The sequence below is a fragment of the Borostomias antarcticus genome, assembly GCF_949987555.1.
Source record: "Borostomias antarcticus genome assembly, chromosome: 14".
NCBI classification, from domain to species: domain Eukaryota; kingdom Metazoa; phylum Chordata; class Actinopteri; order Stomiiformes; family Stomiidae; genus Borostomias; species Borostomias antarcticus.
Genome location: NC_140247.1, coordinates 14,847,501 through 14,866,006, shown reverse-complemented (window position 1 = coordinate 14,866,006; position 18,506 = coordinate 14,847,501). Strand labels below are relative to the sequence as shown.

Below are 18,506 nucleotides of genomic sequence, written 5' to 3'. Positions count from 1 at the left end.
CACACGGCAGCTCTTAACACTGAATAGTTTACTCTAATTTGTGATTATTATATAGAAGCGGTTAGTGTAACCACAAATATAACCAGATTTTTATGTTAGTTGCCCGTCTCCCTCACCTAGACGATCAAAAAGTGCCAATTTACATAAGCCATAGGCTATACTAACTCTTCAAAATCACACACTACTGCCTTCATTACCATAGGTTACAATACAGAGCACATGCAATTCTCGCTAAATTGTTTAGTAAATTAGAGGCCAACTAGAAGGGTAATAGACTGAAAAGTCTATGTGTAGAGGTGTATTCATGAATTAATCTGTCAAACAGGGGTTGTCTAATCCTGATGGCAAACACGATTCACCAAACGCATTACAACATATTTATACACTACATAGGCTCTAATACTTTATATGAGGAAATTAATGTAACGTGTATCGAAATAAACTAATCAGGAAATACAACTAAAGTCTAATGATTATATTCAAATCAATTAGAGACCACATTGTCTTCCATTACGTTATGCGTCAATAATATGAAAAGATGGCTTAAGTGGCCACTGTGCCAAATAAACAAAGTGTAGCGGTGCAGTGTTCAGTCGCTTCAGCTTGTGTGCTGCCAAGTGGATAACTTCAGCCAGTTAATGATGGACCGAACTCCACCGCCTTCCTTCGACATTCATAATTGTTCCTCGGAAAATGACTTGTCCATCATGAACTTTGAGCTCTTTTGAAGTTAGTAGATGGTTACCTGATAATCATCTGACCGAGAGCGCTCGAGGCAGGTTACACATTAAATGTCATTGCTTTGAGTCTGAGTCTACCAGAAAGTTTGAGCCACTTTTAATATTCCAATTAAACTAAACTAAATTAATGTAAACTATTGTAGAGTCTTTATCACGTTATTGATTTAAAAAGTGTTACATTAGACTGAAATTAATTAATGGCCGTATCACACCATATAGCTGGGGGCTAGATGTCAGCGAAACCGGACGAATTAATTAAATAAATTATAAATAAGAACCAACTGGCTGAATATAGTTTTATAGGTTACAGTATGTATTTATGTACATTTACTGTAGGCAATAGCACACACACTCACGCACACACCCTTGCTCTCTTTCTCTCTCTCCCCCGCTCTGTCTCTCACTCTTTCTCTCTCACACACACACGCACGCACATGTACACGCAGTGTGTGGAAAAAACGTATCCTGTGCTGTTCATGCTACAGGTAATTGCCTTACAAGACCCCACTTTAACGAACTACAACATGGACCAAGGACAAATATTGTTTGGACACACACACACACACGCACACACACACACACACACACTCGCCTCACTTGCCACCACCGCCACATTCCTCTCTCACTATCCAGTACACGACCCTAACACATTAACACAGATTGCTGTTACAGCTTGTGTTTCCTTGGGGAGAGTACTGCACACAACCTCACAACATCGGCTATAAGCCAGAATGACCCGTCGGCTTTCCTGCTAAACTCTGGCTCCTCATAACAAGGAAAACTGCGGTGAGTGAATCCAGGTTGACGCACTGAACTGGGCCCCACTGCACGCTCCGTTCACTGCACAATGCAAGACTCTAACCTTGGCGCGGTCATCCGCTTACGCCTCGTTTTTTTTAAGAGGGTGAGGGAAGCGAAAGAGAGGGAGAGAGGGGTGGGGGGGTGGGGGTGCACGAAAATCAAGCCCTTTAGGCCTGGTCTTTCTGCATGCGTGCCACAAATCTCTCCCAAACGCGGACACATCAAAGCGCGCGGCAACAGCAGCTCGAGAATTTACAACCTCTGCATTCTTCTACGTTCCACTGCCACCGGGCCCAGCCCGCCCCTCGGCCCCCAGGCTTCCTGTTATCTGTTCACCCAGTCGGGGCCCGCTGGACGCTCTGCTGCACGCAATCCCGCGGAAAGGAACACTGCGGGAAGTAGCACACATCTGTTTGTCAACAGCTAATGCACACGCTGAACTGCAAAACACATTTACGCACCATGATGGGTGAGACGCACGCTCAAGCATGCACTGGAATACCGGTAAACACACACAGGAATAGGCCCGCCCAGAAGCACGCATCGTCTATCCACACACAGGACCCATACACATAGCCTGCTCCACACAAAACAAACACATACACACGTAAACCCTCATAAACACACACACCCTCACGGGCTTTTTGGGTATTGTTGAAAGGTGACCGCTAGATGGCAGCAGAGAGTTAGGAACGAGCAGAGAAGGATGCAGCAACCTGCGTCACGGCACTGCAAAGCTGCAGTCTGACAAGGTTGGACAGCTCAGTTCGAAATAATGTTTCAAATGTATGACATGCTTTCTCAATTAAGTATTATCTACATTTTACTTGGAAAATAAAGGCACTGTCGTCAATACATCTGGCAATACCCAACCCATAAACATCAAGTGAACGTAATTGTATTTTGACCTATGGATGAAAAGGAAGCAGTAAATTAATATTCAAATGACATGTGCATGATGAAATGTTGTAATTGAATATCTCATCTTGTTATTGTCATATGCGTTGGTATTATTATTATTTTTTTATTTGTATATCCTGTCATCACCGGTGTTTTGTAATCGTAGCTGTTGGTTGTATTTCAAAAGGCGAGGACCATGAGATGTAATGTTGTTCTTCAAACAATGCGATGGAGAGATTATAAAATAAAATAAAAACTATAGGCCTATCTGCTGTACCGAATATTCTGCCCAAATACAGACAGACACATAATGACAGACTGATTGACACACACACACAAACACACCCACACACACACACACACACACACACACACACACACACTGCATAGATACACACACACCTACACGCACGCACACACACTCACACACACACTGCATACATACACACACACACACAAACACTGCGTACATACTTATACACATACATACATACATACATACATACATACATACAAACATACATGCATGCATACATACATACATACATACATGCATGCATACATACATACATACATACATACATACATACATACATACATACATACATACATACATACATACATACTGCATGCATTCATGCATGCATGCATACATACATACATACATACATACATACATACATACATACATACATACATACATACATACATACATACATACATACACAAACTATTTATATTAGAAAAATGCCTGTGTGACAAAATGAGACCTCACAAAACAGCAAATGAAAGATATGGACAGACAGACAGACAAAAAGGCAGACGGACATGCAAACAAACAGAAAGACAGACAGACAGACAGACAGACAGACAGACAGACAGACAGACAGACAGACAGACAGACAGACAGACGAAACTTAGTACACCTGTACACCTTGATGATTATAAGCTAATGCTATGATTACTAATAATAAGAATCAGGCAATTCATTCATTTATTTATATCATTTTAGGTATACACAACCATATAGGCTAGTGGAATAAGTGTGACAGTACAGTATTGATGATTTTGCAGTTATGACTGTACTTGTGGAATGAATAGTGAATGTTGAAATTAGCTATTACAGCAAGAAGTGTATCAGATGTCAGTGCAATTGTCATTTCTGGATGTGATCATTATGATGGGCGTGGGTGTGTGTGTGTGGTGGGGGAGTGGGGGGGGGGTGTTTTCACAGACGGGGAGACAGCAAATGGGGACCAAAGGGTATGGCCGCGCTAAAACAGCACAGGATGGTGGCCTAGGAGGGGAAATGAGAGTGGAAATAAAGCAATAAAAGTAGGCGAGATGACGCCGCAGACACACACAAAAACACCGTCTCCCCTTACAGACGCACCCCGGCTGCCCAATAACCTGGAAGCGTGCCGCGCTGATCTGGAAGTGGTACAGGCGTCCCGTTGACAACCCCATGCGTAATGGAGGAGCAGGGGATGGCGGGTGAATAAGGAAGACGGTCAGCGCGCTCTTATCTGCTCAATTGTGTACTGAAAACGCCCGCGTGCCTTGTCTTGTTTGTTTCCGCGCGGTCTAAGGCTGTGATGGAGGAGTGGAGGAATGTCGCATAGCCTCGTGCTTTTTCATTAAGCGAGTCCACGTAAGAGATGACCCAAGACCGTACAGTAGGATATAATCCCATTGGCAACGGCACAGTTCCGTTAAACCTCGCCCTCGGTGCGCATAGCCCGGGCATCGCTCGGCGTTTTACACCACAAACACCCCTCTGTCAACCACAACCGAGCTCCGCGAATCGATATCGATATTTGACAAATATGCCTCCGAGCAAAATCCAAATTCATCACACACACTCAACGAGATTAGCACATCTTAAGTAGCCTACTGTGTTCAAGAGGCTCCCACGCTATCAATTGGTATTTTTAGATAAGATTACGCAAAGGCACACGTGAATATATTCGAGTGTTTAGCCTATAGCCTAGCCGTGGTTGCGGCGCAGTTAAAAGAACCAACGCAGGCGAGTGACAGACAAGCATGCCTTACCTTTGTTGATAATCCGTCACTGAGCTCTTGGACAGGGCGGCGAGCTTCACGCAGCTCGCGGTAACAGCATTCCTGTCCCTCGCGCCGGTCCCCGTTATACGCTTATCTGGCTCGTGCAGTGTTGCCGGCCGCCTACGACCGTTTCCCTGACATTTGTCTACGGGAGTCAAGCGTCATCCCACATTTGAAAAATTTGATGCGACCCTCCGGCGTGTCCAGACCCCTCATATTCAGTCACTCTCTCCATCGCAACGGAAATCCCAATCACAGTCGGCCACATTAGCATAGCGCGAGGACAGCGAGGAGCGAGGAGGCAGGTCTCTCCCAGTCTCCCTGTAATCACCGAGAAGAGGGGGGCCATGAGCTTATGGAGTTTTTAATTTCATAAACACGATTTAAAAAGATCCATAGAACCTTGAAGGAGCACAGTGTTGCTAGAGAAGGTGCAGTGGCCAGAAGAATGCTGCAATATAACCACTTGGGAAATCATAAAAAGTTCATGTTCACGGTTACCCATCCACATGACCATCCTCGGCCAATCCCAGCACCCAGGCACTCATAAAGTTCTATCACAAAGTTGTAAATTTTCATAAAACAACAAGGAATTTATTGCATTTCTTCATGACTGCTTTAGCAGCAGTGGCCTCAGACGCCATCTTTTTCTTCAGAAAAAGAAGGAGCAAACGTTTTTTTTCTCTCGTCTTTAACCAGAAAGATGCTCTCATGTTTGGGTGATATTTGTAGGCCGAGCGGCGGGACCGACTATATACGGCCTGTGTTGTTGTTGTTGGTGTTTTTTGCGCTTTTCAACAATTCGTGCAACAATATTGTTGAACCAAAATAGCATTTTAATTAATTTGGGGGGAAAACTGAGCAAGCAAAAACGAACACGTTGGTACCTGGTAAATATAAAACATAATTCAAAATGAATGTTTTCCTATCTGTGCTTACTTGTAGTATTAACCTAATAACCTACAGTATTTAAAACCTCCCACACCACGTTCTCGTAATAATATAGACTCTTTACACTGGCACAGATAATTCCTATGTCTAAAAGTGTATTATATGTCTTGCTTACGCGTTAAATAAAATGCAATACATTAATAGCCTACATTGTTTTACACTGCTATCATTTGTGATTAAACAGACAGGAGGTGTTTTATTAAGGCTTGTATATCTTAACAGGCCTAGGCTATTTGGAATGCCCAAATTATAACCAGAGCAAATAACATTTGGTGCTTCATGCGCAAAGGCAATGCTAAACGAGAACCATTTTCAGACTTACCGTAAGAAAAACAACACTGTTTATGACAAAGATTATGAATATGTGTTTCATTCAGTTGTATGATGTGTTACAAACATAAAAAAAACACCATAGGCCCTATCTGAACGAAAATGCATGGTACAAATACCGTGCGTAAAATGTTTCACAATGCGGTATTTAGTAGCCGCATCAAGGTCCATGTCTTGAAAAAGGGTCCTGTATGATAGTCATGGTACTTCCTGGTTTGGTTCGTGTTTTATTCGACGCTACTGTAACTAAATTATGCCGTTTGATGCTCCTATATGTGAGGATGCAGGAGGTTAAATATTAACGTAAATAGAAAAGCCAGGACGAAACCTAAAGACGTGAATTGTTTCACGCCCTGGAAAGTTGACACACAAGCAGACGCTTTCTTGAACCCGTTTCCCATTTTGTTGATCTTATTTGTTACTTTTATGGTGGTTTCCGGCCTTTCATTGATGCAATAAACGCATTAGGCTCAGTTACAGCCCCAATATAACAGTGTTCTTTTGGCCATACAGGCCTGGGTGCATCGTACAGAGAAGACGACCCTGCACCCAACGAATCTTGTTATGGATCTAGGACTGAGTAACAAGACATCCATGATCAGAAGTAATATCAACGTAGAAGACAGTAAAATGTTTATATTGATACAAGGGTGTATATTAATGCAACCCCTTTTGCCAATCAAAATATCTCATATGTATTTTATCTTATACTGCTGACTCTCAAATAAGTTCACAAGCTACAAGCAACGTCTGGAAGATATACCTAAATAAAATGAAATGAATTATTTCAAATATGATCAAATGTTAATATGCCTCTCAGTACTAACATACTGCCAGTGGTAATTTCTAAATTACTTCTTAATCCTCTTACTTCTTAATACTTAATCTGAGTGTCTGAGAATGGTGATTTTGAATGGGTGACAATTGTAATTCCACTAGAAAATAATAGGCTATTGTTCGTGCAGAGCGCCGGAACAATATTTCATGGAGGCTATTTATATTTTCAAAGATTATTATTGTAACTTTCTACCTATTGATCTTAGTCATCTTCCTCCACTATTCCGTTGGAAAGGAGGCCGTTTATATCATGCCGTGGGTTACATTTTGTGTAGCCCGTGAATACGAAACCCAAGAGAGAAAATCCGTACACATTGATTACTTTTATTGACATAAACAAAACAAGTGTGCAATTGGATAACGAAAAAAAAGTCCCTCACAACACGAAAAAATATATTCCTAGGCTACACCTTGTGGTCCACTGTACATAAACAATAAAAAAACAGACTGCATAAAATCTAATAGCATAACGGTTAAACTCGTTACAGCACGACTAAAATGTACAGCCAGAGGAAATGGAGGGCACTAAATGAATACATCATAACAAGGGTGACCTTAGGTAGGCTAAAACCCTCCAAAGCCGATCCCTTTCAGGACAGGCCTAGTTGTCCCAAGCGAGAGTTTTGCAGTTTTACAGGTCAATGTTAAAACACAAGCCTAGATCATACAACTGAGCACAAATTAAAATAGTCTATACGCAACATCAATGTAAATGAAAATACAAGCAACATCAATGCAGGATGCTATCGTTCCGTAATTTAACTATAGGCCCACTTTTACCAAAACAATACGTGGCTTTGGACAATTATAAACAAATTATCTTAGTAGGTAGTATTGTATGTTTAACTATTCAGTGTAAGAATAGGGGAAACGCGGATTTCACCCTTGATTTTATCAATAGCAGTCCTCTAAGCTATAGGCCTAGTACTCCTTCATGTTTTTCACCGTCAGCAATCGCTACTCCTCCTCCTCCTCATCTTCATCTCCTCCCGGTTGGTCAGCGGTAGGGGAGCTCTGTCCGGTCGTCTTGTTTTCTTTCTTCCACTTCATCCTTCGGTTCTGGAACCAGATTTTGATCTGTCGCTCAGTGAGGCAGAGTGCGTGCGCGATCTCGATGCGCCGTCGCCGGGTCAGGTAGCGGTTGAAGTGGAACTCCTTCTCCAGCTCCAGGGTCTGGTAGCGCGTGTACGTCTGTCGGCCTCGCTTCCTGTCTGCACCTGTAAGAGATCAAGGGACGTTTGGCCAATGAGCAGGCCGTAAAACGGGTTATTTCCCCCAGTGTCTTTCCCAAAATATATGCATTTTATGTTTGTCGTGTGTAAACAGCACATTTTGAGGATCATATTACATTACGCTGCCCCCATTCCTGTGGTGAAAGGCTAATGCTTTGCATCACTTTGTAATTCCCATAAATATGTAGGCCTAGGCCTGAATTAAATGGCTGAAATTGTTCACTTGTTTTGTTAGGCTATCTGGCCTGTGTGTAGCCTGATAACAACAACAAAAACTCCAAACTCCACGAGGTGATACAAAATATGCCTAATTTGTAAAATAAAGGTTGTTACTGGATATGAGTCGTTCTTGAATATGCATCTGAGAATATTCAGAACAAGATTAGGCTATATGATTTGCTATTTGGGTGAGCTGGCTTTCGCGTCAACGTAGCAGGTGTAGGCGAGGCTACCTAATAAAGTAGACACTGGGTGGAGTGATTATTCAATGTATAGGCTGGGGATATTCAGGATAACAGGATAACAAAACCGCGAACTGATTTAAGTAAAATGATGTGAAGATATCCATCCATAAATGTGGTTAATTCCCCAACATTCTGTGCCCACGCGGCAGTTGTTGTACTTCGTTCCAGTCTTCATAAATGCGATTGAGTGGCGGAGGCTTTTGCATAGAACTACTATTTTTAAGACCAGCAAAGGCTACCGTTTTCAGCGGGTCTTCGTTTTAAGGATGTAAGTAGGCCTAATTATAGACATTTTGGAAAAGTAGGACCCTACGGATATATAAAATTATATAATATAATAATAAATAAACAAAAATGTTGTTGTAGTCTTGTAAACTATGCGACTTTCTGCACTTCCTGTAAAATCTGCAGCATCAACGAGTGTTGAACAATGTTAGCCTACATTTTCAGGGTCTATGTAGGCTTCCCTTCTTACTATTCTATATGTAGGATGTGTTGCCTATAGGCATGCGGGTGTTACAAAGTATATCCCTATAGAGACCACCTGTGATATAAAATGACTTATCAGCGAGGCTCCAATGGGACTTTACAGGAGACCTATAGCACTCTTAAAAACAAGTGATAATCAAGTAGGCTCGAGCACAAAACATCCAGTTGCATACGTAGCCTATAGTCCTCCTGTTTCTTTCGAACAAAAGGCCAGACATTCCATTGCCTAAGAGCTGTGAGGGGATTTTATAGTTTGGCCTCAACAACAAAACCTCAACAGTAACGGGGTGTATAGAGGCCCTTCTCGAATCAAAACTCGATAGCATAAAGATAGTCGTGGAGCACAAACATATTCGCTCCCCTGTTGCCACACATGAGTATTTTTTTTGTCTCCCTTCTCAGGAGTTCCGCATAGGGTCGGTCAGGTCTGCTTGTCGCTTCCGCTACAGGCAGACAAGCGTCTAATGGAGTCTACAGCGGCTCGCGCACTATGGAGTTTTATTGAACGCAGTGGTCACTAGTGTGCTTCTCATTTCCGCTGGGCTGCCTACGTGTCACTTTCTGGGTGAAACCCGTCTCAGTGTGAGACATGGGGAAATTCTGGAGGTCTAGAGACAGACTGGGGAACGAGAGAGTGGGAAAAGAAGGGGGTATTCATCCTTATTGATGATATTTTTCTCTCTTCATGTGTCCTGACTGTGATTTGCTCTTTAACAGAGACGGCTTGGCTGGGAGTCTTCTGTGTTCCAACAAGGACTAGCATTGTACTCGAGGAGACAGGCTAAACCTCTGCGCACCACACACCCAGAGTGTAAGACATTAGATTTCATGTAGTGTGTGTGTGTGTGTGTGTGTGTGTGTGTGTGTGTGTGTGTGTGTGTGTGTGTGTGTGTGTGTGTGTGTGCGTGTGTGTGTGTGTGTGTGCGTGTGTGTGTGTGTGTGTGTGTGAGAGCGTGCGTGTGCGTGCGCGCTGCTGTCCAATGACTAATTTGATATGTGATTATTTATAGGTGTAAAAGGGAGTATAGGCAATATGTATTTCTAGTGCAGATAATATTTCCTTTCACTTTCTAAATGAATGTTGGATCTGGGTTCAAAATATTACACTCATACTTTTCGACTTTACTTAAATTACCTCCAAACGTCTAAATTAAAATATACAACTTCATTACAGGCCAAGACTGTGAGTACGTCATGCAAGTCAGGACAACACATATTTCTTGCTTCTTGGCAAGTCTCATCTCCCTCATCTCTTTCTCTCTCTCTCTTTCTCCCTCCCTTCCCCTCTCTCTCCTCTCTCTCTCTCTTTCTCTCTCTTTCTCTCTCTCTCCGCTAGGCTAGTGTTTGCGTGTGTGTGTTTTCTATGTACAGTAGGCTTTGTCAAATGTTTGTCAATCTAAGTTGAAAGTCAATATGAAAAATTAACAATGTACCAAGTAGCCGACGGGCCAGTCATGTAGGCTGGTTGTTTATGTAGGCCTATGGTAGGCCCAGCTTTGCAATGCTATGCCAAACATCACCTTCCTTTATACTAGGAGTCGTTAGTGGAAAACGTTTGAAGTCTAAATCCCATTTACCAAGTCAGGTGGTGACTATTACCGAATTAGCAAATGGAAGGTTAGTAAAGGAAGATATGTTTGGTATGATCACGCTTCGGTCCGCACAAAATGTAGAGTATGCATTTTTCACGCGACACAAATAGCTCACACACACAACTTAAGACTACAGCCAGAAAATGTATGATAAGATAACGTGTGACAACGAATACCTGGTAGTAAATGTCAAAATAGTTGCTAATGAGGACGTATCTGTTTCCAAAGTATTTATGTTGTTGTATGTTTTAAGCCAGCGGCTAACGAGGGTGCGCAGCGCCTGCGAGCTGACGTTTGACAGATAGGAACTTTGTGGTAGTTGCAGCCAAACCTTGAGTGCCTACAGAAAATCACTAGACAAAAACTTGTCAGACACTATTTCTCCCGGGGCTGCACGGAATTGGAAATTGGCTGTTCCTTCCTTAATAGTGGGGAGTAATTTTTCAGGGGCCAAAAGCGATACAAAAAAAAAACACATAAACACACACTCATGCACGCGCGCGCGCGCGCACACACACACACACACAGCGCTTAATATTGAAGCTTAGGATCGTATGCTGTTTCCAACAATGTTGGCTGTGTGACACTCAACACTGAAACTGAACCAGGCCTAGGCTACTACTCTGAACTATCAAAGAGTTATAGGCTACTCGTGAATGCCCGAACGAGGCGTTTACACAAAACTGTCTTACTGTAACAGGAAACCTTACAATGCACGGTAGTAAACACGCTTCTCATCATTCAGACGTATTTAGGGAACAGCGAATCGGCTCCGTGTTTTAGAGTCAGACATCTACGCTGTGTTGTTGAGAAAGATATCCTAGAAACAAGCAACATAAACAACACGAGCTGAAGCAGCCATACTAGGCTGTTTTTGCCCTTCTGCGGGGATCAGAGTTGGATAATCCTACGCCCCCTCTCTCCGTTTTAACACAATACCACCTAATGAATATTCAGATGTCTTAAATTATGGTTTTATGGAGGTCGTATAGCAATAAAAGATCTGCGCTGGCAAAGCGGCGTAAAGCATAGTTCGTCGAGCGGTCTTGGCCACTCCGCAACGGCTCAGTTTAAAGACCGTTTAACGTAATTATTAGGTCGGAACGAGCAGCCCCTTCAACCCAGCCCCTCTTTAATCCTCTCCTCCCTCAGGAGAACATAATATATTTTCTAATAGCCCTACCTGAGCTTCTCATCCAGGGGTAGATCCGGAGGTTGTCCTCGTTCTGTTGCTCGGCTTTGCTGCAGCTGCTGGGGAGCTTGGATGGGTCACCGGAGCACATCACGGAGAGGCTGGGGTGGTCGAAGGGGGAGCAGTGCATGTTCAGGGAGCCGGCGCCCAGCCCGTACGCAGAGGTGTACATGCCGGGGTTCTGGGAGGGAATGTTACCTCCATTACTGTACAGTCCGGATATTGACGAGGAAGAGGAGAACGCAGCTCCACTGGAGCCCGGGACATAGCCGCTGGTTCGCGGCGAACTAGACGCAAAGGCGCACGAAGTTTGCTCTGGAAATACCCCGTTTGGAAAAACAGAACTTGCTGCTTGATATTTTGAAAACAAAGCGTTCGCATAATACAATGAACTCATAATTTGACCGGTGATTTGTAGGCCGGGAGGTTTTAGTGTCGGTTTTACGAGGTACTGTGATATATTACAGTATTACGGTCTAGATTTACACCAAAAATCACCCCTTTTTCCTCGGGGGCCACGTGATAGGGGCCATGTGGTACAAAGCCCTCCAATAACAAGAGAGCTTCCCACCGCTCGCGTAATGTGGAAAAAAGTGCACCACTGACCATACGTTCACTGTAAATGCAAAGGTGCCTCCAATCAAGGCTTAACAAGAAGCCCAGAAATCGATGGTCTACAGAAGTATTCAGTTATCACCTAGCGCGTGGCGCAGTTATTAAAAAAAACAACAGCATCCAACTGAAACGTACACAAATCTTAAAATGTCTCCGAATTCTCTTTGGACATTCACACAAATAAGTAAAACCCTATTTACTCCCGTATCGATTTTACTTAGCTTCAATTTCAATGTGAGGGTGGTCTTTTGACAAAGTTCCCGCAGGAAAAACACTGCTTCTGTTATTGTGGTCAGTGCAGTGCGCAGCCATGTCTGTTCTGAGTGGTCTGTGTAGAGGGGCCCACTCGCAACGCTGACTCTAGCCCCTCTCCCTTTCAGAGAGAGAATTTCTGCTCCGGAGCGTCTCCCTGCCCACAGCACCCATCTCCTGCTCTACGGCTCTGGCTCCGGACAACACAAGGCTTGTTGTGTTAAACAGAACAGTAAAAGGCCTATGGCAGCCACAGCTCGAGACGCCTCGCCGCACTTACCGCGCTCCTCAGCTCGGGCCTCCACAGAACCGAGCCGTTGGCCGAAATCCACCTGGCGCAAAGGTGCTTTTAAATACATTTTGCGTAAAAACGCAACTGTCCGTCTGAGTGTCTTGGGAACTTGGGGAGGCGAGATCCCATGTAGAGCTTGTGAAGCTCTATCCGTCCTCATATAGGCCTTAAAGCGAGGTGTTTAGATCAGGGGGCCCTACAGAACGGCCCCCGCCGTGAACCCAGTACTGATCCAACCTGGCGTGGTTTCACGTGCCGCGACCTTGTCTATCTAAAGCTCCCCGAGCGATGGATAGGTTTGAAATATTCTGACCTCACGTCATCCCCAAATTGTTTAGAGGAGAGACAAACCAAGTAGCCATAAATAAACATTGTTTCACTGAAGGTTTGGATGCAACACCGTGCCATTCGGCGTTGAAATTTCTGCTGGAGCTAATTGTTTATTTTGCCTGAAACTGGACGGCTTAATCGGACAGACCGTGGCTATATGGAGGCTTCGCACCTTGTGAAGAAATGAGAACACGAATGATGGACGCTTGTAAACTTTATTGTGTCCTCTTTCTTCAGCCGCTTCACGATTTTAGACAACAGAACAAAGTGATGTGTAACAATAAAGCATAATCATCATCAAGTCCCCCCAATAAACTAATTCACGAGTACAGTACACATTCTGTTTCACAGTAAACGGAGGGGTCACATGACATCCTTTTTTATTATCCTTTTTTTATTCATTTTTTGCACTGTGCGCATGCTTACCCAAGAAAGGAAGACAATAAAATACCATCAATTGAAACCAACTAAGAGGACAAGTGAAAAACAGAGGAAAACTACGGCATAAATAGGCAGTTTCATGTTGTTGGAATTCATTATTTGCTACGTCATCATAACAGAAGTGGGAACAGTAAAAAGTGCACCATTTAACTTAAAAACTATACAGCTGCCAAAGATAACTGTTAATGATAAACTTCTAACAATAGAAATGTTTTCACGATAATTGTTCCACAAGGAAATGAGGCTATCATTTTTAAACACTAGAATATTTCCCCGACATCAGATTAAAAAGTACAAATGCTTCATTTCTCCCCCGTTCAAATGTTTCGTTTCTGTCTCCAGACAACAACAATATTAATAGTCCTGCCCTTATGGTCGCCGTGTGGAGACGTCGGTCTGAAACGTGGAACGGCCAGCCAAAGACTGCCATGTTTCCGAGACAAAACCACATGCTGGTCCGCCCCCCCCCCACCACCCCCTCTCTCGATGCTGTCTTTTCCGTGGTGCTGATTCCATCCCCCCACACCCCCCCTACAGCTATTTTTTTTTTCTTCTTTTTTTTTTTTACATTTGCTTGGCTTTGTCGCAGTCTTCCCCGGACGACTGTGCCCCGGCGCTGAGCTGCTCCTTCTCCCTCTTCTCCTTCTCGATCTCTTCCTGCTCGGACTTACTGCTGGGGAACTTGTCCTTGTTGTTCTCCTTTTTCCATTTCATCCTCCGGTTCTGAAACCAGATTTTGACCTGCCTCTCGGTCAGTCCCAGAGCGTGCGATACCTCGATCCGCCGCTTGCGGGTCAGGTAGGGGTTGAAGAGGAACTCCTTCTCCAGCTCCAGTGTCTGGTAGCGGCTGTAGGTCTGTCGGCCTCGCCTCCGTCCGGCAGCTACTGGCAATAAGAGGGGACACGTTTGAGAAAACACAGGCAATCTGCTAACCCACATTTAATAACCCACGTAATCAATAAGTTGTGGTAGGCTATAGGTTGAAGCTATAGCCTTTCATTTTTTGTTATGCCCAAGGTAACTGTAAACGCATAAATCTACCTTTTAAGTTATTTTAAACACTTCCACAACATCCAAGTGACCACCTGGATCTCATCACATTCATGCGCAATATTAGCCACCATAAACGGACCTTGGAGCACAAACGGCTGAGGCCATCAGCCCAACGCCCACACACATTCGGGGTAGGCTATAAGTACAACCAAAGCCCCCTAGTCTATCTTATAACCTCGGGGAGGGGAGGGGGGATGGTTGCGGCCACCTTGTAGCGAAATAATCCCCGAAACCACTGTAAGTCGTAAAAGCTAGTAGTAAAACTTTGACTGGGGTGAGAAGTACAAGAATCAGCTGCGGGCCAATAGCTCGCACAAGGAGCAGGAGGCTAAACTTCCTTTCTCTCCCTCAGTTCTCTCCCACTATATGGCGGGGTCATTAAACAGTAAAGTGATTCACAAGTTTTGGACACCATAAAACAATAAAACAGCTCTATTGTCTTCCCTTTTGCACACAGGAAATGCGCCTCAGAGCCTAATTTGCGGTTGAGGTTTAAGGTTTAACTTTCTACACCGCAGTCCCTCTTCTAGTGCCACAGTCTACACAGTGTTTTCAGCTTTTTAGCTCGGCGACTTACCTTGCGGTCGCATCCACGGGAATAACTGCGTTGGAGAGGGGCTTTGCTCCGTGCCCTCCGTCTCGTCACCGATGCCACCGGCGGCTAGCTTACAGTCGTTATATTGGACCAGATCCGCGTCCTGTGTACCGAAAAGCGTCTGCCTCTGAAGAGCGTCGTACCCGTAGAAGTTGCCCGGCTCTCCGTGACACGTAACCGCACAGGGACTTTGTTGATATGGGGCACTGGAAAGTGTCGAGGCGCCATGGTGGTAGAACTCCTGGATCTGAGGGGGATGTTGAAAAGTTGCTCCACTGCCGGGTCCATACACTACGGTGGGTCGACTCCCAAGGTCCTGCGCGAACCCGCACTCGTAATAATTGGGACGTAAAGAGTCTCCACTTTTGTATTTGGAGAAAAGAGAGTTGACAAAATATGAACTCATCTTTTGTTGTTGTTGTTGTTGTTGATGATGGTGATGATGATTTGGTGTTGCTTAGTGTTTGTTCAGACTCAAACGTTCGAGGAGGAAGGATATCGGGTTTGAAAAAAGAACCCAAGCAGTTTACCAATGTAGGGACGTGGTATTTCAAAATACCCTATCTAAATAGCCGAAGCCACAATCATGCCGTTTCCATAAAAACGAATCCACTGAAGAGCTCCTGCATCACAATTCCGGTATGAGGTGCCAGTTCACAAACAGTTTTCTGTGATTTACTCCGCTGCAAATGAGTTGTTTCATATTTTGCGGTGTCTTTTCACGATAATTTGCATCTATTATCGGCTCCTCATCCCATTGGCTTCCCTCATCCCGCACGGACACCGCTCTGCTCTGCGCGCCGCTGATATGGAAGGAGTGAGAGAATGAAAAAGGGAGAAAAAGAGAAAGGGAGAGAGACGGAGAGGGAGCGAGGGACTAGGGAGGGGGAGAGAGGGGGGTGGGGGTGAGGGTGGGAGGGAGGATTCGGAGGCAGAGAGGAGGGGAGAATATGCGCATTAATATATTCAAGCGGGTAAGTTAATGAGAAATCTGCCGCTTCGCATCAGATCAAATCACACAGCGCCCCCGTGCCACCCGTCCCAGCTTACCGCCTCTAAACCCTCTCCTGAAGAGATTGATTCTTAGCATGGCGCTAATAGGCAACCTAAAGGGATGCACATCTACTCATTAATTTCTAAATTCTAACGAGATGCTCGCGCTCCCTCTTTTACGAAAATGTCAGGGTCGCACAGGCAAATTGTGAAAAGTACACGACTTAATTGGTATCAGTTTTAACAAGTCCCTATAAATGTAATTGCAGGTTTAAAACAACTTGTCAAAGCCTCTGGTATCGTGCGCGTCTGAGGACTGTGAGGATAAACGAGCTAGTCAGATCTAACATTTTGATCATCGTATTTTTATAAATATGATATTCATAAAGACGTGGGGAAGTCTGGAAGGAGCGCCACTCGTGGTGTAATGGGGAAAGTGGTTGTAAATGCTTTAACAAACTATAAAATGCCATAAACGCCGAGGCTGTTTTGTTGTTTACACCGTGCATCAAAAAAGCTGTTAGGATTTTACGAGGTTCCACAACCGAACCCATAAATGCTTCACTCGGAGCAATTTCACCGCATGCAGAAATATTCAAGTATTTAATTGTAATTTTAGCCGTTTCCATACGGCATGTCATTATAAAAGCTGATATTTTAACCCCTAGCCGTAGGATAACTAACGAGGAACAACTTGTGGAAACGTTGCGTTCCTTATGCCCTTGTATAAATGGAGATAGGCCTATTTCTAAGAATGGGACTGATTGAATAATACAATAGCCTATATAAAGGATATAGGTGCACGTTTAATAAATTGATTTGATTTCAGATGTTTTTGAAGGTAGTGAGCAATATCTTGGCATGCGGGGTGTGTTAGTGAATATAACTGTTATATGTTAGGCTATGTCTATCGAGTATTGCCTAAACTCTGACTCGAAACATGACAATTATGATATAGAGTATTAGTTGTAGGCTATAGACTATCATATAGGCCTATATTATGTTGTTGTATAGGGTTATATATATATAGCCTATGTGTGTATTTACTCTTTGTACATAGATTGGTGCTGTGTTATGTTCAGGCGCTTGTGTGAATATATAGCCTAGCCTAGGCTCTCTATCATTTTTCGATGTCCAGTGTTCAGAACCGTTGTATGTCAGACTCAAGCGTTCTTTAATGTTGGCTTTGCATAACACAGTCCAGAACTGGGTGTTTTTGCCTTTGGTTTGGAAATCCTAAACATTTATTGTGACCTTCCACCTTCGGCAATTTGCAGCCCTTAAGCATAAGTTCCCCAATGTTTCTATCATTTTAATGCTTTGTACATGTATTGCTTTTCTAATAAAGGTGTCAAGTAAACTAATTTGTACAAATAGTGTCTGGTTTACTATCCCTTAATCAATAGCCTACCATAGACTGTAATACTTCTGGTACTCTCAAACACGCCATGCTTATGTCTTTCAAACATTTGTCTTTCTTTCAAGAATCATGAAACATGACATTTGACATGAAATATGTTAAATCTTGATATAGGACAAACAGCGTATAGTTCGAGTCAACTCGTTACATGCCTAGAGTATTCACAACATGATTTTCATAAATCTCATTAATTGGTATTTCGCTATGCTGCCAAACCAAGAATCCAGTAACGTTTTTTTTTCCTGGACAGTAGGCTATGGACTAAAGATTAATTATGTTTGTAGCTAGGCTATATTAGACTGTTATGCCTAGGTAGGCCTATATCACATTGCCTATTTTGAAATCGAATACAATAGGCCAACACCATAAAATCAGTCATAACAACGTTGTATCGTGATTATTAGGCCATTCAACTGGCTACATTATTTCACCGAAAACATGCGCGATTAGTAGCCTATAGGCAAAACCTTCATTGAAGATCTAGCCTAAGGTCGTTTATATAGCCTATAGGCTACCTGAATTACAATATAATTTTCACAGAAACACACATCATAGAGAAAGTCTTCTAGAACGTCCACCCTACTGGGCTTTTTTAAATTTATGAATGAAAGGCTTACTCTGAAACTGGAACATTAGATACTAATCTTCTCTCTTCCCCTTGGTATCCCCCATTTGAGTCAAGTCACTCTCAAATACCAAGTTTAGCTGTGTTAAAGTGGACTGTCTGTATCTCCAATGGACACCCGGATAGGCAGACAACACGGCCAAGGCTTTCTTTGGTGGAGCAACAGTGCCACCACGAGGCCATTTCGAGGAACGCCACATGGGAGAGTTCCGATTAACGACGGTTTATGATTCCATGAACACGCCATAAACCTACATAATGACGGGTATTTCAGTAGGCTACTCTGTGAATCTAACCC

The 18,506-nt window shown here is 43.5% G+C and overlaps 2 protein-coding genes across 2 annotated transcripts; both read right to left on the bottom strand.

Moving 5' to 3' along the window:
- Positions 1-7,580: 7,580 nt before the first annotated feature.
- Positions 7,581-11,989, bottom strand: hoxb7a (homeobox B7a; the record flags this gene model as incomplete). The annotated part of the gene is made up of 2 exons (XM_084448350.1): positions 7,581-7,840; positions 11,584-11,989. 2 exons carry the CDS (start codon positions 11,987-11,989, stop codon positions 7,581-7,583), a joined length of 666 nt encoding a protein of 221 aa, XP_084304476.1.
- A 2,097-nt stretch (positions 11,990-14,086) lies between these two features.
- Positions 14,087-15,576, bottom strand: hoxb8a (homeobox B8a; the record flags this gene model as incomplete). The annotated part of the gene is made up of 2 exons (XM_084448349.1): positions 14,087-14,406; positions 15,153-15,576. 2 exons carry the CDS (start codon positions 15,574-15,576, stop codon positions 14,087-14,089), a joined length of 744 nt encoding a protein of 247 aa, XP_084304475.1.
- Positions 15,577-18,506: the final 2,930 nt, after the last annotated feature.